Source organism: Populus nigra, chromosome 18 (assembly GCF_951802175.1).
Source record: "Populus nigra chromosome 18, ddPopNigr1.1, whole genome shotgun sequence".
Classification (NCBI taxonomy): Eukaryota; Viridiplantae; Streptophyta; class Magnoliopsida; order Malpighiales; family Salicaceae; genus Populus; species Populus nigra.
In genome coordinates, this window is record NC_084869.1 from 10,886,877 (window position 1) to 10,910,212 (window position 23,336).

General features: G+C 32.2%; 1 protein-coding gene and 1 long non-coding RNA gene across 7 annotated transcripts; one reads left to right on the plus strand and one right to left on the minus strand.

Moving 5' to 3' along the window:
- The first annotated feature begins 8,255 nt into the window (after window positions 1-8,255).
- Window positions 8,256-12,963, plus strand: LOC133678761 (uncharacterized). 6 transcript variants are annotated; one of them, XR_009836036.1, is made up of 9 exons: window positions 8,256-8,578; window positions 8,732-8,976; window positions 9,181-9,224; window positions 9,463-9,537; window positions 9,714-9,800; window positions 9,914-10,627; window positions 11,036-11,207; window positions 11,753-11,903; window positions 12,061-12,963. It is a non-coding gene; the product is annotated as an uncharacterized LOC133678761 (long non-coding RNA). The 6 variants fall into 6 exon arrangements; XR_009836035.1 differs by having other exon boundaries at window positions 8,259-8,578; window positions 9,914-10,029; window positions 10,542-10,627; window positions 11,036-11,903; XR_009836034.1 differs by having other exon boundaries at window positions 8,732-8,998; window positions 11,036-11,903.
- Window positions 11,438-15,357, minus strand: LOC133678760 (uncharacterized). The gene is made up of 9 exons (XM_062101251.1): window positions 14,940-15,357; window positions 14,747-14,822; window positions 14,573-14,612; window positions 14,087-14,145; window positions 13,972-14,012; window positions 13,584-13,647; window positions 13,276-13,329; window positions 12,485-12,580; window positions 11,438-12,160 (listed from the first exon to the last, which is right to left on the minus strand). Exons 1-9 carry the CDS (start codon window positions 15,131-15,133, stop codon window positions 12,104-12,106), a joined length of 681 nt encoding a protein of 226 aa, XP_061957235.1. The 5' UTR covers window positions 15,134-15,357; the 3' UTR covers window positions 11,438-12,103.
- Between the last annotated feature and the right edge of the window lie 7,979 nt (window positions 15,358-23,336).

The window sequence follows — 23,336 nt, forward strand, 5'->3', positions numbered from 1 at the left end:
AGTTTAAGTTGTTAAGTAATGTCTCAATATATAATTTATATTATTCTCTAACATATCCTAATAAATAATGTTTTTTGTAAAAATAAGTTTTAAAAAATAAAAATTATATTATTTTAATATATTTCGAAGTAAAAAATATTTTAAAAAACAATTACGCCACATAATTAGTGATGTTTCTTCATTTCTTAAATCTCTTTAATTTCTTATATTAGATTCGATCTCAGATACCACAACTTTACGATGCTGGATAATCTTATCACCTTAGCTAGGCAGCAGCCACAGTATTTTGAAGTATCCTTGTATATTAATTCACAGCAGCATCATCACAAAATCCCTACTTGCACTTGTGTGTTGATGAATGACAAGCAAAACTATTTGCTTATCTGGACAAACTACTTGTTAATCGGTTCGAGGCCGTAACAAGGCAGGTAACAATGATGGGTTTTGGCAGGAAATTTACATCTTTTAAATCTGTACACACCTTTACATCTCTACGTATAGCGAGCAAGTTGGCAAGTTTTTTGCAAATCAAGCTAGCCCTAGATATTTATGCGTAGAGAAATAATTTCCCCACTTCTCGAATCGGAGCATGGAGGTTTTGGATAAGGTCTAGAGAATGTGGAGTTGGTAGAACACAAATCCCTTTCGTTGCCACCAAATAGATATGGATGCCGTGGTTTGGTACAAAAGAGATGCATTGCTGCTAGCGTTCCACATATCCATAGCTAGCCAGCCCGCCAGCCAGCTTTTAGAGTACCTTTTACTTGTCACTCGTTTCCTTTTATAATATTGTAGGGTTCTTATAGTTCCATGTTTCTGAAGAAATCGACGGACTTTTAAAAAAACAAAGCTTCGATGATGATGTGACTGTGAGGAGTAAAAGACACACTTCCTCAATAGAATACGAGAAAGTTGGCAGGGATGTTTTCAGCTTCTTATGCTGCGCACACATATTGGTTCCCGTTTACATTGACGTTATTCTTTCATCATGCATCAAGACCACCTGTTAAGCATTTGTTTATTGTTTATTCTTGCAAAGAAGATCAGATGTTAACTCCAGATTTCTTGAAATACCACCAGAAAATCCATTGTTTTTTAAAATGGTATTGGGAATTCCATTAGAAAATTCATTTTCGATGGAATACTTAATGAAGAAAACCCATAAAAAAATCCTTGTTGAAAAGCAAGATTATTTCAATAATTATGTTTTACAAAATTATAGATGTAATTGTTGACTTTTTTTTTAAAAAAAAATATTTTTTAATATTTTTTTAAATCATTTATAGGTAAAAAAAATAAATTTTAATATATTTTTTTAAAATCAAGTGATAATTCTATCCGTAATTAAAATAATAATAAAGAAATATATTTTGAATTAAATTTTTAAAAAAATAAAAATTCAAATATTATTTTTAGTATCAAATTAAATATTTTTCTTCATTTAATTTCAATGTAAGATTTAAAAATAAAAACTAACAGATACATCACTGATACATCTAAATAAAATGAACTAAAAAATTCCTTCCAAAATAGGTCAAAAAACACCAGTTATGCTCGGGATTGGTAGCCTGATGTATAATTGAGGGCCTAATAAGAATGGGCTTGGGCGTGGTAACCCGAGCTTAACTCCTTATATGGCATGAGCTCGGATAAGAAATCCAAGCTCATATAGAGTATACATCCAATTAGGTGCACACTCAACATCGACGTGTCGTGTCCAACAAGTTGGACGTGCTATAGTAGGATGAGCCTCAGTTACCGATTCTGTTGTTTCACGCCAAATATTCTATTAATAATTAAAAAGTTTTTTGTTAGAATATTTTTGTAGGGAAATCAAATTTTTTTAAAAAAAATTGGGGGGATTTAAAATATTTTTGACGGAATTATCAAAATGTTTTTTATGATGAAGTTATTTATGAATATTTTTTTGAAATATTTTTTTTTATTTCTTAAAGATATTTATGACGAAGTTACCTCGGAAATCTTTTTTATATATATTTTTGTTACTAATTAGCAACAGAATTACCAACAAAAATTGTTTACAGTAAACAATTTAGTGGCAGAATTAATTTCGTTGCTAATTCGCTGTGTATTTAGCGATGTGATATAATTAATTTCGTCAGTAATTCAACCTTTTCAAATGCTGGAACAGGAGAGATGCAGATATTATTATTAGTTAACATACAACTCGTTGATTATTGAAAACACTTATATCAATATATCCAACCTAATAACTCTAAAAGCAGTAGAAATCCCGTGGGAATCCCAAATTAATTTAGGTGTTTGTTTTTATTTTTAAAAAATATTTTTTTAAAATTAATTTTTATTTTTGTATTCAATATTATTTTAATATATTCTAAAACAGGAAACACTTCAAAAAACAACAATTTCCATTATCTCAAGCACTACCCATCCATATAAATCAATTTTTTTTTATTAATATGGATATTTGGACCAGCTTGCGTGTATCTCGACTAATTTCATGACCTTAAAATTAACGACCATGTAAGTTTTCAGTGACTATTATATTAGCAACCATGAGACTCAAATTTAAAATCATAAAAATAATAAATTTTTTTTTATTCCAAACCCTTACCAACTCACGTAAATCGTTATAAATCAACTCTTTCGATAGAAGAATGATGGTCTGAGGACTTGATTCTGCTCCATGGACTTTCACAAGTTAGATATTCCGTAAAATCCCCGTAAGTACTTTGGAAATTAACTGATAGCCCTGCATTAATTAATTAATTGATTGATTGATGCTTCAATAAACAGTAAGGAAAATATATGGAGGTCAAATTCTTTATCTTCAACTTGCTCGAAGAGACAACGATACAGAGATGTGGCCATTCGAGTTGATTTTCTCGGTAATCGTAAGCCAAAGACAATATTTTATTTGGGTCTTCAGTGTCATGTATGCCTCTCGTTTGACAAAAGGGATCGGGAGATATTGTCTATTAATTATTAATTATTAAATATATATATTTTTGAGAAATTATTGCAACTCATCATGCTCAGTCATTTCTATGTTTACATATATTGCGTGCTTCCTTGAGCCTTGTAATTTTCATCTTTAAAAAAAATAATAAAAGAAGACAAAGGCAGCTTTCATCTTACGCTGTAATTTCTCTAAAAAAAGAAATCATAAATTATATTAAATATTAAATATATAGTTAACCTCGATCATGATATTATTGCTTGCGTAAAAGATTAATATATTTAAAATGCATGAACGCAACATTTTGTAATTTATTATTAGAATTTAACGCAGATATTTACCCTGACATGAAGACTATTGATGCTGTGCAAGAGACAAGCTGGGAATTCTTGCTTTGTCAAAGATAAAGCAGCCGTAGAATAAAAAGCCATGATCACAAGCAAAGTACTTGCGTCATCGAATGAATTTTTTCCCCAGGATTACGTATGTTTCATTTTTTTCTTTAAAATTTTTTTAAGATTTTTTTTAATATTAAATTTAATAAATATTAAACTTCATAATTTATTTTAATTTAATTTTTATAGAGTTTTCTAATCTAATAAGTCGGCTGCAAGTTTTACAGATTAGTTATATTGACTCAAGTTATATTTTTATTCTTTTTAACTAATTTCTTCTCATTCAATATTGAGTTGGTTGGAAATTGTGATTCATAATTAATTTTTTATTTGCTTTCTATGAGATTATTGTTGTCTCATGATCTAAGTCGCAAGTTTTGCGGGTTAGCCATATTGACTTGTATTTTTTTGTCATTTTTTTAAATTGAATTTTTTTCAATTTCCATCATTCGACATTGAGTTGACTAAAAATTAGAATTTCTAATTTTTTATTTGCTTTCTATAGACTTATCTCGGTCTCCTAACCCAGATTATTTTTTATCATTTTTTTTCAATTTAATCCTTTAATATTAGGTTAATTTAGAATTAGATTTCATAATTTTTTTTATTAGCTTTCAATAAGGTTATCGCGGTCTTATAACTTAGATCGCAGGTTAGGCTAATTGAGCCAAGTTATTTTTTTTTATCATTTTTTAGTTGAATTCTTTTTAATTTTATCTTTCAATATTAGGTTGATTGAGAATAAAACTTCATAATTTGCCTTGGTTTGCGTTTTATAAGGTTATTTTGATCTCATGACTCGAGTCACGAGTTTGGAAGGTTGACTGTTGTGGTTTTTGTGTGTTTTTTTAATTGATTTTTTTAATTTCATCCATAATACTAGGTTGATTAAGAATTGATATTCATAATTTATTTTGATTTATTTTTTATAAGGTTATTTTAATTTCATGATCTAAGTTTGATATGTTAATTCAAATTGATTTTTTTTTTAATTTTTAGCTCCGGTGGAATGAATAAACACGTAGCTTTTCTTGATTTTGATTTGTCTCAATGAGCCGGTCAATAATGCAAAAAAGGGGTCAGAAAACCTTGGCTTGTTGACCTCGCAACTCAAGCAAATGTCCACAATATTGTGGAGCTCTTCTACGGTAGTGATTGATGATGACCCCACGCCCTAAATCTCTCGAGACATGCTAGCTTACGCCGCATGCTATCTGAACTACTGTACGTGTGTGGACATGTTTGTGATCACAATTGAGTGGGCATGATTATATCACTTACAGGCTTCGCATGCCTTTCAACAAGAGAAAAAGAAGGCGTGAGAGCCTCTCCCATGAAATTGACAAATAGAAATATTTTATCGGCATTTTTTAATAGAAATTTCAACGGAAATGAGAAAATAATAAAATAATAAATTTTTTATCAAAAATATAACACATTACTATTTGTCAACAGAATTGTCAATGGACATTAATGAAATAAAACCTAACGGTTCTCCCTCTTCTTTCTTCTTTTTTTTATGCCTAAAAAACAACAGCCCTCGTTTTCATCAAGGAAATTGATTTCATTGAATTTTTAATTGGTAGTTATATTATTAATAAATATTACCATTAATATTCTATATAGATCTGGTAAGTAATGAATAATTATTTTTGAATGTATCAAAATATTTTTAAAGAGTTGTATAGACAAGATTATCTTAGAAAGGTTGAAGTGTTGAAAGTTTTATTAATTTCATACTTTATAAACAGAATATCCATATGTGAAGTATAACAATAAAAAGTTTCACAATAAAAATGTTATGATGATACTTCTACTTAAAAAAAAGCTTTTCGATAAAGATTTATGTTGATTTGCACACAGAAGAACCTTATGTTCTTTATTAAACCATGTTAGAAATGATGGTTAACTCAAATTCTAGTTCTAGTAACATACATGAGTTTGTGGACAATAATAGTAATCTTTATAGGAATATGGTGATGGATGCAATGAGAATGAATCAGGATTATTCAGGTGAAGGTTCACTTAATACCCTTTTATATAAAGAACCAAGTCTAGATACAACTGAGTTTTTTAAACTTTCAAAAGATTATGGTAAACTATTGTAGGATGAATATACAATTCATAGTAAATTATCGATCATTTTATAAGTGCTTACTATTAAGTTAGATTACGGGTTAAGTAAGGTCGGTTATGATAAGATTCTAGAATGGGCAAAAAACATATTATTTGAAAGGAATTGGCTGAAAGATAACTTTTATACTAAAAAATTCATGATGAAACCTTTTGGCTTAAGATACTAAAAAATTGATATGTGTTTAAACTTTTGCATGTTGTACTATAATGAATATGCAAATTTTACCGAGTACAAAACTTATCAGCATGCTCGATATAAACCCAATAGTGGTAGATGAAGGATATTTATAGCATATAAAAATTTAAGGTACTTCTCAATCACTCTTAGGCTACAAATGTTATTTATGCCTTTAAATTTAGGCATCATTCACATGATGAGGTGAATGGAATCATGGTGTATCCTTTCGATGGTAAAATATTTAAGTAGTTTAATAGGGTGCATCTTTAATTTTTAATGGAACCGTAGAATATATATCTTGACTTGTGTACAAATAGATTTGTCTAGTTAAATCCTTTGTTAAAACCTATTCTTGTTGGTTAGTCATACTAACAGTTCATAACTTGTTCACAAGACGTGTATGAAGTCAAAATTCATGTTTTTATCTATAGTCATACCTAATCTTTACAATCTAGTTAGAAATATAGATATTTATCTTCAATCATTGATTGATAAGTTGAATTAGGTATGGTTAGTTAGGGCTCTGATATATTATATCTCAAGGAAAACGAAGACAATTTTAATATGAACTATAAATGATTTTCTTGTGTATAAGATGGTATCGGTTTGGAGCACCCATGAAAAATTAGTTTGTTCATATTGAACGAATAATAACGCATTTATCTTAATCAATGATGGTAAAACTATTTTTTCTTTATTGTTACCGGAGGTTCTTGCCAAGTTGTCATCACATAAAAATTAACATAAATGACTTCTTAAAAGGTAAAGATAAAAGGGATGTTGCATCGGCAATACTATCAAGTAAAGAAGTGTACGATGAAGTTTCGCAATACAGGAGCGTTATATTTGGTTTTCATTTTGGTAAGTAAAATTTTTTTAGTATTGTTGTGACCTATAATTAGGTAAAATAAAGTATTTTTTTGGAAGCAATGAAGCTTCCTTATAGGAAGTCTAATGTTATTCACCATAATTTGGATGCATACATACATACATATATATATATATATATATATATATATATATATATATATGTTTAATAATATTTTTAACACGGTCATTGATATGAAAATGAAAGAAAAACAACATAAAAGCTAGAAAGAAATAACTTTGTATTTATGACCATGAGAATATGAAATTGGTTAATGATGGATTCCATGTTGTAAAACCAAAAACCACTTTTACATTACACAAGGATACATAACTTTTTATCTATGAATGGCTTAAGAGTATGTGATTTTCTTATGGATATACTTCAAACATAGTTAGGTTGGTGAATTTAAAAGAATGAAAATTATATGGATAAAGAGTTATTATTGCCATGAATTTGTGTAAATACTCATTTCAATTGCATATAAAAATTTTATTGTAAAAAAAAAAATATAAGATGTACTCACAAAGATTAATTATTTTTTTGAAGATATTTATTGGAATAAGTTATATATCCAACACATGAAATAGTTTAAAAAGAACATCATTAAGACAATTGAAAGTTTATATTTAATCCAACTCTCACATATTTATATTTAAGCAATTACATATAGGTTGTGAGAAAAGTCTATGGTAATATAGTAATAATCCAACTCTCACATATTTATATTTAAGCAAGCACTCCATATCCAAGTAATTTCACAATAAGTAGAGGATTATTTTAATTTATACTAACTCATTTTTTTAATAAAAAATGAATAAATTATTATCGATAATTGGTGTTAATAGTTATCGGTAAATTTCATTCATCTTTTAACTTACGAGTTTTTTACCATCCACTCGTACGTCCCATATGTATTGTCTTTCATAAGTTTCGAAAGTTCAACAAGATTTTAATTTAACCAACGTTTTCCATTATTTTTTATTAATTTAAAATATTATTTTTTTTAAAAAAATTGAATTTCACATTTTTTTAGTTTTATTTTTATTTTTATTATAAATAAAAATAAATTAAAAAGATTAGCAAGAAATTCAACATTTAAAAAGTACAAAAAAAAACCTTGAAAAAAAGAGAGTGTTTTATTCTAGTGTTCTAAACTCCGATAGGTTGGATGAGTCAACTCACATGTTATTAGAATGACGCACATGAATCATTTTTTTTAAATAATAAAACAACACTATTTAAAAAATAATTGGGTTTCACCCAAGTCACATGATGACCTTTCAAGTCGATCAAGTTTCTCCAATTAACTCCATGATCTATTAAAAAAACCAAACCTGATCTAGGATTTGGGTTGGCAATGCCTGTGCCAGCCCGTTGAGGCAAGGCGGTGCTTTAATGTGCGTTTGAGAATGTAGTAGCAATTGCTTTTAAAAATATTTTTTGTTTAAAATATATTAAAATAATATATATTTTTTATTTTTTAAAAATATTTTTTTATATCAACGTATCAAAACTATCTAAAAATATAAAAAATATTAAATTTAAATCATTTTTTTAAAATTTAATAAAAAATAATTTACACCGTATTTCCAAACAAGATAATCCCGTCCCATTATTCTCCATCTATCAAGAAACAACTTGGTGTCCCAAAGCTTACCTCGCTAAGAACAAGGTCCATAACCCATTATCTCTAAGTTTGGGGCCACAATCTAAAGCCCATAGGAATAGAAAACACACAGACAGAGGCGCTCACACACAGCATCCAATCCATCCTGTTTTGATGCAAAAAGAAAAGGAAAGGAAAAAAAACAAGAAGAAGAAGAAGAAGAAGAATTTATAAAGAGCGAAAAGACAGAGAGGGAGAATTGAAGTTAATATAGCAATAACGTTGTCAGATTAATATTAGATTACTAAGTAAAATAACAGACTCGCTCACATTTATCTCTAAAGAGAGAGCGATCAGCAGCAGCAAAGCCATGGAGGCGGAATTGAAAGAGATACTTAATGATCTTGATTCTCTCAGACAATCCTTGCCTAATCATTCTTCTATTCATATGGTAAAATGCAATTGCATCTGCCTTTTCTCTCCACTCTTCGGATCAATTACGAATAATCATTTATTTACTAATCCAGATTTATTATTTTTTCTTTTTAAAAAAAAAAAGAAAACCTACTCTGTTTTTAATTTCTTTTTATTTTTGATGATGTAGCTGCAGTCGCGTGTTGAGCATCTCACGAAGCTGGCCAAGTCTGCACCTGTTGGGCGTACGAAAGTCAAAGTTTCGTCCATGGGTATGGTGGCGTATAGGGTTGTGGGTTTCTGATGGTGAATTTTTTTGTTGCTGTTGTGGTGGTGGTGGTGACAGGATATTGCGGAGGTGGTGGATAGTAATCCGTATAGTAGGCAAATGGCACTTCAGAGGATGGGTATAGTGGACAATTATGAGAGAATTCGGTACTTCTCGGTTGCCGTCATTGTCTGTATTTGCTATTAATCTCCTCTTACTCTTCCTTTTGCTGTTTGTAGTATTGAAAACTTGATGAAGAAATGTTATGCATATATATATTTTTCAAGTTAAATTGAATACTATCCACGATTCCTTCACTATTCTAAATCTGGAAATGTTGTTTTGATTGGTTTTTTTCCATGTGACGGCAGGGAATTGGCGGCGTAGGTTGTGTTGTAGCTGAGATGTTAACAAGGTGCGGCATAGGTCGTCTTTTATTGTATGATTATGACAAAGTGGAGTTAGCTAACATAAATAGTCTTCTCATATATGATTTTCACTTTTTTTATCAACTTTTATATAGGCATATGGTTATTGAAACCCCAACCCCCCCCCCCCCCCCCCCCCCAACAGAATCATAGTGCAGTATATTACTTCTGATTTTATTTTGCTGCATTGGATGTTAATATCCATTGATATGAATTGCATTTCAGGGAGTTGTTGCAGGGCTCTTAGTGCAAAATACGCTGAAGTTCCTGCTACAGCTTGGACATGTCTCTCCTTACCTGGTAAATTTCATGTTAATCACCTTTTTCTCTTACTGTTCAATGTGGTAGCTGAATTTAACTAGTATATAGAACTTTATGTTTCTCTCTTGTCACCTAGTTTTGTTGTCAAATTAGCTGAATGAATGTTGATTCCCTGACTGGTTTTGACAGATTCTGACTTTATTGCATGGTTGCAGGGTTACAATTCTCTTAAAGATTATTTCCCAACCATGGAAATGAGGCCAAATCCTCAATGTTCAAATGCAGCTTGTCTAGAGCGTCAGGTATAAAAGCCAGATCTACCTTGATTTTCTACCAGATATCTTTCTTGGGAAATCTATCCATTTAGCATTTTTCAGCTTTCTTGCGGACTGTAATAATTATATGTACCATGCAGAAAGAATACCTCCTTGAAAAGCCTGCTGGGGATGCTGCAATCAGAGCCAAGATGGAGGCCGAAGCATTATTAGTTCCAGAAGGCCCATTCTATGCGGATAATGAATGGGACATCAGGTGGTTCTTAGGATGATAGATTGGTGTATACCATATCATTATCTTGCACATAGGTCTATAGCTTGTAAACATATTAAATACATTTTTTTTCTTTTCAAAATTGAAAACCAGGGCCCTTTTTGGCATAAATTGAAAATATTAAAAGGAATGACCATAAAATAATAGGTGAATCAATCAAAGCCCTTATTTGTAGTGAAGAATTTCAAAAACAACCATTTTGATGTTTTCTAATTTTCTGGAAAGATAGAGAAATAGAAAACACGCTTTTCCAATAAATCAATTTTTATTTTCAGTTAGGAAATGCGTTTCCTTTAGTTTTCTGTTTATTTTTTTTAAAAAAAAATTCTAGAAAACTGGAAGATTTCCACAATTAAATGCAACCTAAAATATGATTGTATACAAGTGCTTTGGCTGGTCAATTGCTTTGGGAGAGATGTTTGGTATGTTTTAATAAGATTTCCCTGCCATAATTTACTAGTTATCATCTGATTTTTCTTTTCTGGAAAGTTTAGGCACCATGTTCACTGTTTTATTTCCTGGTGTTTCTTCGGTGTTGTCGATGACAGTGAGCCAGAAAGGACAGATGCCACAAGTTGAGGTGATCTCTAGTTCTTATGCTCTGAGTTTTATGACATTTTGGATGCCTCAGTAATCAACTTTTGGACTTAATTGCCAAGTTTTCAATAAACTACAGTTGGTTGATGTAGCCTAGAGGGCCAAGGACACGAACCCTGCAGGGCAGCCATCCCCGTTCTCCTGCCAATGGCACCCCGTGTACAAATATAGAATAAAATGACTAATTAAATATACACACCTCCCCACATATAAAAGGACAAAAAGTTCTTATCATATTGCTAAGCATTTGATTGCTGTAGAGGCCTTAAATTCCAGGGTTGGTCTAACAGTGCTTCAATGTTCACAATGTATCTGAATCTCAAATTTCCTGCTCCAAATTGTTTGCTCCTAATTAAAATGTTGATTCTTTTTCCCTTTTTGCCCTCTTTAGATGCTCTTCCTGAAGGTCTTACTCGTGAGCTCCCAACTGCAGATGAGTTTAAAAAACCTCCCAGCTGCTGAACCAGCTACAACTTCGTTTGATGACATTGAAGAACTTCAGAAGCAACTTGATGCCCTTAATGCTGATTAAGGTCCAATATTAGCATTTAGTGCAGATACAGGTAAACTGTCTGGTGAAGTAAGAAATTCTACATTTTTTGACCATGTCCTTTCTTGGGTAAATATTTAGCCTTTGAGAAGGGAGAATCCAACTGTGCATTGTTGTTCCCTTTAAAATTTTAAGGATCTAACCCGCCTCCCACCATGCCCTTGTTTTCAACGTTGTTGTATACCACAGAACTAATTTACTAGGTTTAAATAAAACACAAATGTAGCATTTGGCAGAGACCAGTTCCATGAAACGAGCATTTATTGGTTGGATTTGGTTGAAACTTTGTACATTTATGTTGAATCAACCAGAGCAGAGCAGTGCCACAACAAAAAGCACCAACGATTTCTGGCTCCATATTTCCTTTTGATGAATACCACTTACGGGCAGTAGAACTCCAACTGAATTGTCGGGTCAGTGTTACATGGCACGAGTCACCCAATCTGGTTTCTCTAGTTTTTAGGGTTTTCCTTTCTCATGAGCAAATAGTTTGCTTAACTCCATGCAAAGAACATCGATAGATGATAATGTCATACGATACAAAGGAATTCTGTGCAGAGTAGAAAGAGGGATCCACTATAAACAGCGCGGGATAACTGCCCAACTGAGTTTGCAGTCGAAGCTGTTACCTTGTCATCACTCCGACCTAGTTAAAGCTGTTGGCTGAGATGATACAACACAGCCATACTTGTTTCTCCTGACAGAGATGGTAAAATACACAACCATACTTGTATCTCCTGGGTAATTGTAGCTAGCATCCAAGAATTCTTCATGATAGATAGTTTTTCTTGGTGAGAGGTTCCAATCGTCAGTTAATGAAAGATGCAACATACAGGTTATAACAAGGCTTGATCTTATAACTGCAGGTGATGCTCAGGCTTGACAAATGAACAGCAATAAAGTCATTATCTAGGGCTCTTGGAACTTGATCGAAATTTGGTCCGTCTGGGGTTGGTGTTTTCTGAACTGCCATTGGAAGAACAAGTACGATTAAAAATAGATCATGAAAAGTCAAATGCATTGAAATCCCAAAGCTGCTGCAAATTATCCTTGTTGGGTTGGAGTATTTGTTAATGTGCACCATAAACAGTTTGGGGCATGTATTGCCATGGCACGTTAAGCTTGGTGTCATTGACTGGTTATCAGTACCAAGTGATACACAATTTGATGCATCAAACAAAGGAAGTGCTTTGGCCAAAGTAAACCTCAGTGGGAGCTTCAAGTAGATTAACTGAGAAAAATCAGTGCAGTGTTTAGCACTACCTCCACGAAACAGCAAGCAAAACTTACTTTAATACCAGCCATGGACAGTAACTTGTGTGAAGCAATGTACGCCGTATCTGAATTGTTCTTCTCTATAAAATATATAACTTCAGACACGCCCGACTGCAAGAAAGAAGGGAAGCTAAATCCATTTAGAAATCAATTGTGAAAGGCAAGAAAATAGGAAAAATGAAAGGAGAGCACTGAGAATGGGGCACATTTCTAGAGCTTGTAAACAAATACCAGCACGGTGGCAAAGAGTTAGATTCCACTGAGAGCCAGTTTTTCTAGGCAATAAAGAAAAATTATTTAGATCATATCATGTAGCCGCCTTGTCAGCCTATCACTGGATGGTTACTTGGGATTTTCAGCACTATATCTCATAAAGTTTGTGTACATTTATGCAGTCGGCTGCTATAGTTGAACACTGCAGGTTGCCACCTAAAGTCTTATTCAGCCTTGTTAGAAAGACATCAACTGAAAACATAAACTATAATGTTCCTATCCGTCTTCATTTCAGGTTTCATGCGAGGATTGCGGTATATGTTGCTATCGAAAGCAAAGTATACATCAATCTGTAAAAAGGAAATGTTTCAAAATTGTTAAGGGCAGGTTAAACAATGGAGATGACCCTCGGGTTTCCAGATTAACCAAACTCCAATGGCCCCTCATCTACTTCTTGAAAAACTGAGGAATGGAAGCAGCACGTTCTCTCTATTTGCCTGCTCATAATTTATACCACAAACACACAAATAAAGAAGGAAATCCCACTGAGACACTCATGTAGCATATAGCGCAGGGGAGCTTGGTTAACAAACCTGAATGATTATCTTGGCACATTCATTGCAAGGGAACATAGTCACATAAAGCCTCTGCGATAATTATAGAGGGGGAGACATTTCTTAGTTCTATTGGTGACAAACAGCCTTTATTTTAAGGATCGCTAGAAAACTTGGCAAACAATATCAACAATTATGCATGATATTGATAATCACCTCTACTCGCTTCACAATGAATTTATCTTTAATTCTAGTCAAATCCCATAACGGAAGAAGAGTTTGTCTGTGTATGTGTTTGGGGTGGGGAATATAAAATGGATATAGTAGGAAATGAGACAATTGCTTACCTGCCCAACAGCAGAAGCATGATTTGTGTTCAGAATAGCATTGACTTCAGCGTGACAAACATAACTACAACAGACAATTACAGGTATCAGCAGAAGCACGAGTATTGGAAGGTATGATTTTATTGTGGTGGTGAAGCACAATTTCTATCTCTTGTGCTAAAAATCTCCTTTGCACAGTGCATCAACTAATTAACATGAAAATGTGTATATTTATATACAGCAATTACGTGTCTCTGTGTAACAGAGCATGCATCACATGAAGCAGCAAAATGAAAGGACATGTTTGTTTTTTCATTTCAAAAATATTTTTGAAAAAAATTAGTTATTTATTTATTTTTTTCTTTACTTGAAATTAATATATTTTGGTGTTTTCAGATCATTTTAATACTTACGGTACTTTGTCTCGAGAGAGTCCCCAGATTTGGATTTCTGTAACATAACAGGAGAGGTTTATGACATGTAATTCCCGAATGATATGATGAACTTACACATCATATACCAACCTTTGCCCACGGAAGGTCGTCATCTGAACAACCTCTTGGAAATCCATTGTAGCCAATGCCTGACCAAAGAAATTAGCATGAGAATCAAATACATCACAATGCGCATGAGCATCACTACCATCAAACTCAAAACGACAGAACCTGCGCGATTGCTGTTCCAGCATGATCAGAAATATACCAAAATCAGTGTAATAACTACGTTTACCATTTATTCATCTTCTTAAAGAGAAGAACAGAACCTCTGATGTAAAAGAACGAAATCGTTCTACTTTAAATCTCAATTGCACCATCTATTCTTCTCTCTCTGTGTTTTTTTTGTTCTTCTTCTTATTATAAGAATCTAACTTTTCACTTCTGCAAATGCCATCAATCCTTACGATTTTCGTATTCTTATTTTCAATTCAATTCAAAAAGAAATTAAGAAGCAGATGGAGTTCAAGATTCATGTATAAAAAGCAAGGAAAAATACATACAAGATCAACTTACCAAGAATTATGCCATTTTGACTAACCAAACATGCCCCCACCTACAACACCAAATACGTATTATCAAACACCTACAGTAGAAACCCAACAAAGCATTTCAACCCCCCAAGAAAAAAAAATATCTTAATCAAATTCTCTTGAGTGATTAACAAGTAAGAGAAAAAAATATTATGACCTGCCTGTTTGGATCTTTGGACCTTTCAGCTGATAAAAGTGCAATTGCCATAAAATAATCATCCCATGATAAATACCTGAAACCAAAAACTATAATTAAAACAAAGCACTTAAAACTGTAAAAATTAGACAGTGAAGGCTTCAAACTTTAATAGATGAAGGCGGAAAAAAAACAAAGTTGAAATGTCAATAACTCTTTGCGTTTGGAAGGATCAAAGGGGCTCTGAGAAGAGCATTTCTTCGAAACGTCACAGTTTGGAGCCGAATTGATTTTGGGAAACTGCTTTCTGGAATTGCTGTTGCTGGAGTAGAAGCGAACAGCAAAAGCAGAAGCTAAAGCTCCGAAGACTGTGGCTGTGGAGACAAGAGCGAGCTCTCGTGAATTCATTGGAGTTTGATTTAGCTAAGAAAGTACAAGAAAATGAGAATGAAGATTTCTATTTCTTTTCTTGTGTTTGTTTCGCGAGAAAATTTGATTTGAAATCCGATTGGCTGCAGAAAAGAAAAGAAAAAAAGGGCAATTAGCGGGAAGAAGTAGCGAGGGAAAGTGGGAGAGAGAGTCCATTTCCCGAGTGCGTGGGGACACGGACGAGAAAGGGGGAGTGGGGGTGTAAAGTGAAATTTGGGGACGGGTCCGATAGTACTAGTCGGGCTCCATTTAGCCCATGTTAAAAAAGATGGCTCAAGAGTGCGTGTTTGGCAAGAAAAGAGTATTCTACTTCAAGGTCCTGTTGAACAAAATGATAAAGGAATATCTCAGAACACATGCACAGGAGTTTTGTATTGGAATCTATAAAGAAAAGACACAATTGATCAAGATGCATATCGTATCTATATGATTTTACACTTCTCGACAACTATAGTATGTTTTGTTATTCTAAATAGTTATTCCTGTTCATAGTATGATTATATTGGACTTGTTTTCACCTTTCCAATTATTTTTTATATAATTTTTAAACATTGATCAAAATAATATTTTTTTATTTTTAACATCAGCACATCAAAATTATTAAAAAACACTAAAAAAACAATATTTTGATGTCTTTTCAAAACAAACACATTTATAAAACACACCTGATTGTAGTTTGAAATGCAATACCAAACAATTACCTCCTCGTTGCCCAGGCTTGTGCCCCTTCTTCGCAATCTTGTGTTGGATGTTGACGTTCGAATGAGAGGAGGGGTTCTTGAATGAATTCAAATTAAGCATTCTTTAGTGTCCAATCACTTACAAAGTTATTGTCTTCTTTATTTATGAAATATTTATAACTCCTTAATCGACTAAGGTTGCAAAGTATTATGGTGGGGATACCATCTTTAACCTTTCCTGGTTTAACACATTTGTAATTTGAGATCCAATATCTTTACACTTCTATGAATTCCCTCTAGTGTTTTAAATATTTGAGGGTCATATTATCTAAAACGTTGAATAAAACATCGCCATCATGATTGCAAAGATCAATGTGTCCCGCCTAGTAATTGTGTCGATCTAGATTCTTTACCCAATAAGTTTTACCTGTTCTTCACAGGCTTTCTAGAATTAAAGACATTGATTTATGAGGTTGATGAGCTTCCTCTCTAACATTGTCTGTGGCCTATTCTTTTAAGTCCATTGGTACATTTACAATTAGTGGAAATGAGACTTCATATGCAGGCCTAGGGATAAAAAAATCCTATCTATATAACTATTAATTTTATCATGATTTAAAAAAAATGTCTTAGTGTTAGCGCAACAACTACTTCCCTTGATTCACCCAATTCTTTATAATCACCGTATTTAGAGATGTACTCATTGATGACAGTGGAGTCAAAAGCTCATTGAATGTTTGGATGAAAATGTGCTAGCCTGTTTAGGGATACTATGTCAAAGAATCATTGACTTTGTGTTTCAAACTTGTGAGGGAATTGAAACAAAGCATGAAGATGAGGTTACTTATCTACGTGTAGCTCTTTAGCTACACGTATGTAAGAAGGAGGTCTATTTATGAATAAAGACTTTAATTTCTCTAGACAATGCCATTTGGTTATTGAACACTTGAGGTATGCAAGGAAAGTGTTTTTAGATTTAAGATGAAATGTTCTTGGAGGCATTAGTTTCACTCTATAACGTCACTCCCACCAGGTTGCTCTCAAAATTCTCTAGATATTATGGTGGGAGTGGTTTGGAGCTTTATAAGGGTCATGGGAGTGCCTATTAGAATGTGTTTAGTATTATGGTAGATTATATGGTTGTGGTTTAAAAAAATATAGATTTTAAAAAATCAAGTCTACTTATGGTTGGTTTGTTTTCAATATGTTATATATATATATATATATATATATATATATATAAACTGTGGTTAAGATTATTGTTGAATAAAAAGTATATCAAAGGTGTTTAGTTGAAACTATAATTAAAAATGATGTAATTAATAAATGACAAAAAAGAACATGTATTGATTTCTTAGTTTGCAATTACATTAATGTGTTTTAGATTATTAACACATCATAAATATAGTAATGTGAATTATAATCTTATTTTTATTATCTCATTAAACTTGTTGCAATCCTATCATAAACATAATCCATACAAGAAGACTTTTGGTTTCCATGTGTCTGTGAAAGTGAAACCACATCAATTAAAAAATCATTAAGAATAAAATTAGAATGACGATCAAATTCTATAAATACCACATCTTCTTGTGAATTATTTCTAATATAGTTATATTTTTTTATTGATACCACTACAATCTAAACTCTTATTTTGTAAAGAAACGCAAGTATATTTTGTAAAATTCTCCACCTTTTTTTTTTCCAAATTCTAAAAGTATGTTCTATCACATAACGTCTTGAAGAGTGAGCACAATTAAATACTTCTTCTTGACTTTATAGTTGTTCTACTTGGTGAATTGCTGGCAGGTGATATCTCTCATTTTTATATAGACCTAAAAATCCATATTTATTTGGATATCCAGAATTGACTAAGTAGTACTTCCCTACATTAACAAATAATGACTTTATAATTTATTCCTCAATAGTTACAATAACATTAACTTTTTTTTAATTTAATAACATTATTTTTTTGTTATTTATTACCTCTTGGTGGCTTTGAAAATTTGATATTTGAATTGTCAATTGTCTCAAGAAAAAATTATGTATCATGCGTACTACTTTCTCATCCAACCTAAAAAAACATGAATTGCGCATCAAAGCTACTTATAACCATTATGTTTTGAGCTGATACACTTTTTTTTGTTGATAAAAGATATTTGATTTTCTATATATACACAAGCGTGCACATATGTGTCATCGATAACTCTTATGCAATTTTATATTAAAAACAATAAGCATCAAGCATTAGTTTCTACCATATTTGAGAAAAAAACTACCTACAAAAAAATCATTAATGATGATGAAATATATTATTGATCCAAACATGAAAATAATTATGCTCCTATTTTAGATTCTTTTTTTTTTCACCTTGAGCTATAGAATGTTGTCTCACTTTTCCCTTGCCACTACTATGGTTGTTACTGTTGTTTGCAACATTAAATCCAACTAGCAAATTACTCACATCATCAATAAAATTAAATTAGGAATTCCATCCTCCTTTAAATCACCCTATCATAATTAGCAATTCTCACTCTATCATCTCCACCATCTTCATAATTAGCAATTCTCACTTTATCATCTCTACCATTTTCTTCATACAATATTCTTGAAGAGAGAGCCCAAGCATATTATCTAGTAATCACACTATATTACTGAACATTGTATCATATTTTCCATGTAATGAAGGCTCAATACCAGCATGTCTAAACTTTTTTGCTCCTATGACTTTCTACATAAGAGAAATTTAATATAATTAATAAAACTTAATGAAGTAATCTAGTACTTCAAGAATATAAATGAAAATGAAAACATTAAGTTCCTAACAACTGACTTGAATTTTTGTTTTCCATCACTCATTATGTGCAGAAATAGTCCTTGCTTCACTACTCCAACCATCTTTAGTTTCAAAAATTAACTTTTTCCACGTCCTCTAATCTTTTTTTATACCATCCATTTGTTCTTAAGTTGTGCTTTGGTAAAAGCATGATCAATTTGTTTTTTTAAGGAAAATATCATAAATGTTCGACCAGCTTTGTCAAAATGAATATTTGGCCTCATACCCATCTCGATAATTTTGGTGTAAATGTCATAAAAAAATGTGCAACATTTCTTTAGTTTAACAACCATTATCTTGATTGTTAGTGTCTTCCATTGCAAAACTAACTTGCATGAAGAATAATATTAGATGGATATAAAAAAATATAAGACTAGAAAAAAACAATGATAGGTTATGTAAGAGTTACTTCACGAACTTGGAGGATTTAAAAAGCATATCAATTACAAAGGTAGTGCACAGATTATATATAAGAAGACAATTGAATAAAATATTTGAAATATGACAAACAATTCTATAAATGTACATCCTAAAGATTAAGAATGCATTAAAAGAAGTATAGTATAAAACCACATTCACTGCACTTGCGAAAACAATTACTCCTAAAAATTTAATTTCTAGGATACAATTAAACTATATTGTAAAAAACATAAGTGAATAATCAATGAATCATTACAAAAGTACAACATCCCATGACAAAAAAAAAGTCTACCAAAATACAATTTCAAAACCACTATTATAAAAGTGTTACACTGCAAACCATGAAATTATTTGCTATAAGAGATTCATTAACTAAAATCCAGTGTTATTACACACTAAAGGCATTGATATATCGTATTACTCCAAAATAATAATTGTTAAACATATATTCAAGCAACTTACAAACAAAACCAAATGACATGAATGAATATGGTTGAATCAATATACAAAATTGAAACAATATGGTAACATTTATTAGTCTAAGCTCATGCATTAAAGCTTTACTAAATGAGAATTGTCATAACTCATTTCTAGGTTATTCCTCAAAATTACATATTTTTCTTTCCAAAATAAATACAAATAAATAAATAAAGGACCAAGGAGAAAGTATGTTGGGGAGGATTTCAAAAATACATAAAAATCAAACTGTAATTTTGGAGGAAATCCAAGACCTAATTGTACCAAGGATAAAAAATGCTAAAATTAGGGGATGATTTTGAAATTAGGCAAGGGCCAAATTGAATTAAATTAGAAGTTTGGAGTCAATTAGGGGTGAAATTAAAGGAAATCAAAAGTAGAATGGTCAAATTAAATTTTGGCTGAAATCCCTAATTCAAGGCAAAACAATGATCTTCAATTTTACCCGTAAAAGCTGCCCGAATGACTACTTTTCAAGTGCATTTAATGCTTCATATATCCACCAAATTTGACAACACCAGAACCAAAATGATTATCTGAAATTTCTCTACAACCAAGTATGGTTTGTTGAGACTGATTGACACCACAACGACCGCGACCGCGATGCCGGCCTAAAGTGAGAAACTCAAGCAGTCTTTAACTGACAAACTTGACAGTTCATGGTGCTTACTTTGAACTAACGGTTGGGATACTTCCTAGCTGAACCAAGGGCTAAGATTTTCACCATTAAAGACAACACTTCCCTCTTCCACCCTCTATAAATAGGGATGGATTCCATGGCCCGAGTATGAAGAAATTTGGGTGCAAAAAGTGAAAAAAAAAGCCTCCTTCGTTGCAACCGCCAAGCTCACTTCGTCCTCTCATACCAGTCAGCCATCACCGCCACACTAAGTAGCCCGCTCCCTTTCCCCTTCCCCTTCTTCTTTTTCTTCTTATTCTTTTCTTCTTCTTCTCCCCACCAGTTCCACTGTTCATGTAGTGAACTTTAGGTTGGACCAGTTATGGCCCAGCTCAAATGGTTAGGTCGGGTATGACCCAGACTAAAAAAAAAATTTTGTTGGGCTGAGATCGGCCCCACCCTTTTTTGGGATGAGTCTGACCCGGTTAGCTGGGCCAGCCTAGCCCATGTATTTTATAATATATTTAATTATAATAATATATATTATAATATTATTTAAAAAATGAAAAAAATCCAAAAAAATTGAGAGGCATTTCAAAATAATTCTAATTTTCTCATGTGTTTTTCTATCAATTTTGCATAATATCGAGTTGTATATTTACACTGTAAGATATAAATACAAATCCAATATTAAATACCTGGTTTCTCCAAAATATTTCCAAAAACAAAATTAAATTAAATAAATAAAAATCTTAAAACTTTTAAATTAATTTCCCTTTTCAAAAAAAGAAACAAAACAAATGTTTTGCTTTCATGCATACGACCAAATCCTAAAGATTTCTCTAACCATATTTTCATTAAAAAATTGCATCTTTCTTATATTTAAAAAAACAAATGGATATTATAACCAGTTTATAAGTATTCATTAGGATCTGACCAAAATGTCAAAAACCCTTTACTAATTATTTTTTTTATTTCATAGGGTTTAGGTGTATACTTTAATATTTGTGGGGTGTAAAACTACATAATAGAGTACACCCTCAGGTGTTAGAAATACAAGGTGAAAATAAATGTGATGCTAAATTTAGAATTTATAGTGGTTAGGATTAAACCCAATGAGGTAAATACTCTCTCATGAGTGGAGATTTATCTTAGACCTTAGAAAAAGACCAACAGATAGAAACTCGATCTAGAAAAATAATCAAACAACAATGCAGCTTACCTTAGGTAGGGTGTACTAGGGGTGATGCGTCTTTTCCTTACACAACCAATCTCTTACCCAAACTTTCGTAGACCATAGGTTTCTAGCAACCATAATCATAATTTTATGATTAAACCCAAAACCTTTTCATTCCCAACAACAACACCTCCTCAGGAGGCATAATAACTAGTCAGCGCCCCAACATCGCCCCCGCAACAAGAATAGCCAAATCTGATGAGAAGATAGGGACTATTTTAATCAGATTAGTTTCAACGGTTCTCTTTCTCTTCTTTTTTTTTTGTCGATGAGGCTTTAAACAAGCATGCAAAATGAGGTGTGGATTTAGTAAAAGCATCTCCAACTTGCTTCACATCAAACTAAGGTTACAACTCAGTTTGGGGGGGGGGACCAAACTTTCAAACTATAATCTTAAAATGTAACCAAACAGTACAATTCATGGTTGGGAGTAAAAACAATTGTTACAACACTCTTAAACAACTTTTAATATTATAGAGGTGATCCCCTAGCCATGTGGCAATCATAGATTAGTTGTTTTTTTAATTTAAGTAAAGTTATATACTATAAGATATAATTTACTTATTAGTCGATCCCACACATAATAATTAAAGAGTCTAAATGTTAATGGATTAACATTTAACCCCTGAGGGGTGTAGCTCAATTGTTCAGGCAAGGAGTTTGCTCCCCAGAGGTCATCACCAGTTCGAGTGTCACAAACCTCAAAGTCACTGGAGGCTTATATAGTCGTTAACTTCAGGGTTTCGAGAGATTAATCAAGGCAGACGTAAGCTAACTCAAACACCTACAACTAAAAAAAACATTGAACCCTTTTGTTCTTGGAAGGGTTTTTTTTTTTCAAGGTGTGGAAAAGGTTTAAAGGATCAACACTTAGGTTGCATTTAGTTTGGATATAAAAATTAAAGGTTGAAAGATTTTAGACGTTACAGATACTAGCTAGCGACAACTATATATCAAATTAACCGGCCTTGCAAGAATCATGAGCGAGCATGCATCGCCCTTTCCCATGAATTGCTTCTAGTGGTCAAATCCATCATAATCAATCCAGGTGAGACATCCATGCATGATTGGCGAGGAAAAGAATTCAGCAGTACTGCTGGTGAGGTCCGATAATATGAACCAGGCAAGACCTGCACGTAGACTTATCGATGCCTGCCAAAAAGAAAAAAACTGGTTAGGCTACTTTAGAGCAACCTTTATTGATTCTAGCTCATGCATGGGGACCTCTGGCTAGGACAATGGTGCTTAGTTGGGGCCCATGAAATATAATTCATTGCCCTCTGTGACCTCGTAGGCTCATATCATCAACTGACCACGGCAAACTACTGGTCGTGTTGGTTTTTACAGGCTGCTGGTATTAAAAGAAACCAAGAGTACTCCTGGTTTTACTGTGCATCTATTACTGTGATTATAGATTAGAATAGTTAAATTACAATTGAACCCTCGACAACAAAACACAAGTGACCTTTGAAGCGGGGTGTAATAGTATATTTGTTGTTTAGTGAAGAGTAAAATGGCTAATATACATTTCGAGCAAAAGATTATGCACCAGTAAGCCGGGTTAGTTTTGACCTTTTCGTTTTATTTGCTCAGTAAAATTAACACAAAGCCATTGAATGAGAATGTTCTGCTTGGTGAAGGGGTATTTTTATCTTTTTTATTTTATTTTGGTTTTTCGTACTTATTAAGTATGACTAGTGATAATTTAGTATTTTTATATAATTAAAATATTATTTAATTTAAAAAAGGTTGTTGCTTATGGGATGACGAGGGCACGTGTGTGTTCTCCGGTGGTTTTTGGATGACACGTATAGTGTCGTCTGAAAATAAAACTCTAGCTTTTATTATGGAGTTTTAATTTTCAGAGTGTTGTCTCCATTCCCAGTGGTGCATTTTACAAAAATATGTTAGGT

Bases quoted from the DNA above. Each gene is read 5' to 3' on its own strand.
- LOC133678760 (XM_062101251.1), bottom strand. From the start codon at position 15,133: ATGAATTCACGAGAGCTCGCTCTTGTCTCCACAGCCACAGTCTTCGGA. The intron at 14,823-14,939 runs GTTATTGACATT...TTTTGGTTTCAG, and splicing joins GATCCTTCCAAACGCAAAGA to GTATTTATCATGGGATGATT. The intron at 14,013-14,086 runs GTTGGTATATGA...GTTATGTTACAG, and splicing joins ACGACCTTCCGTGGGCAAAG to AAATCCAAATCTGGGGACTC.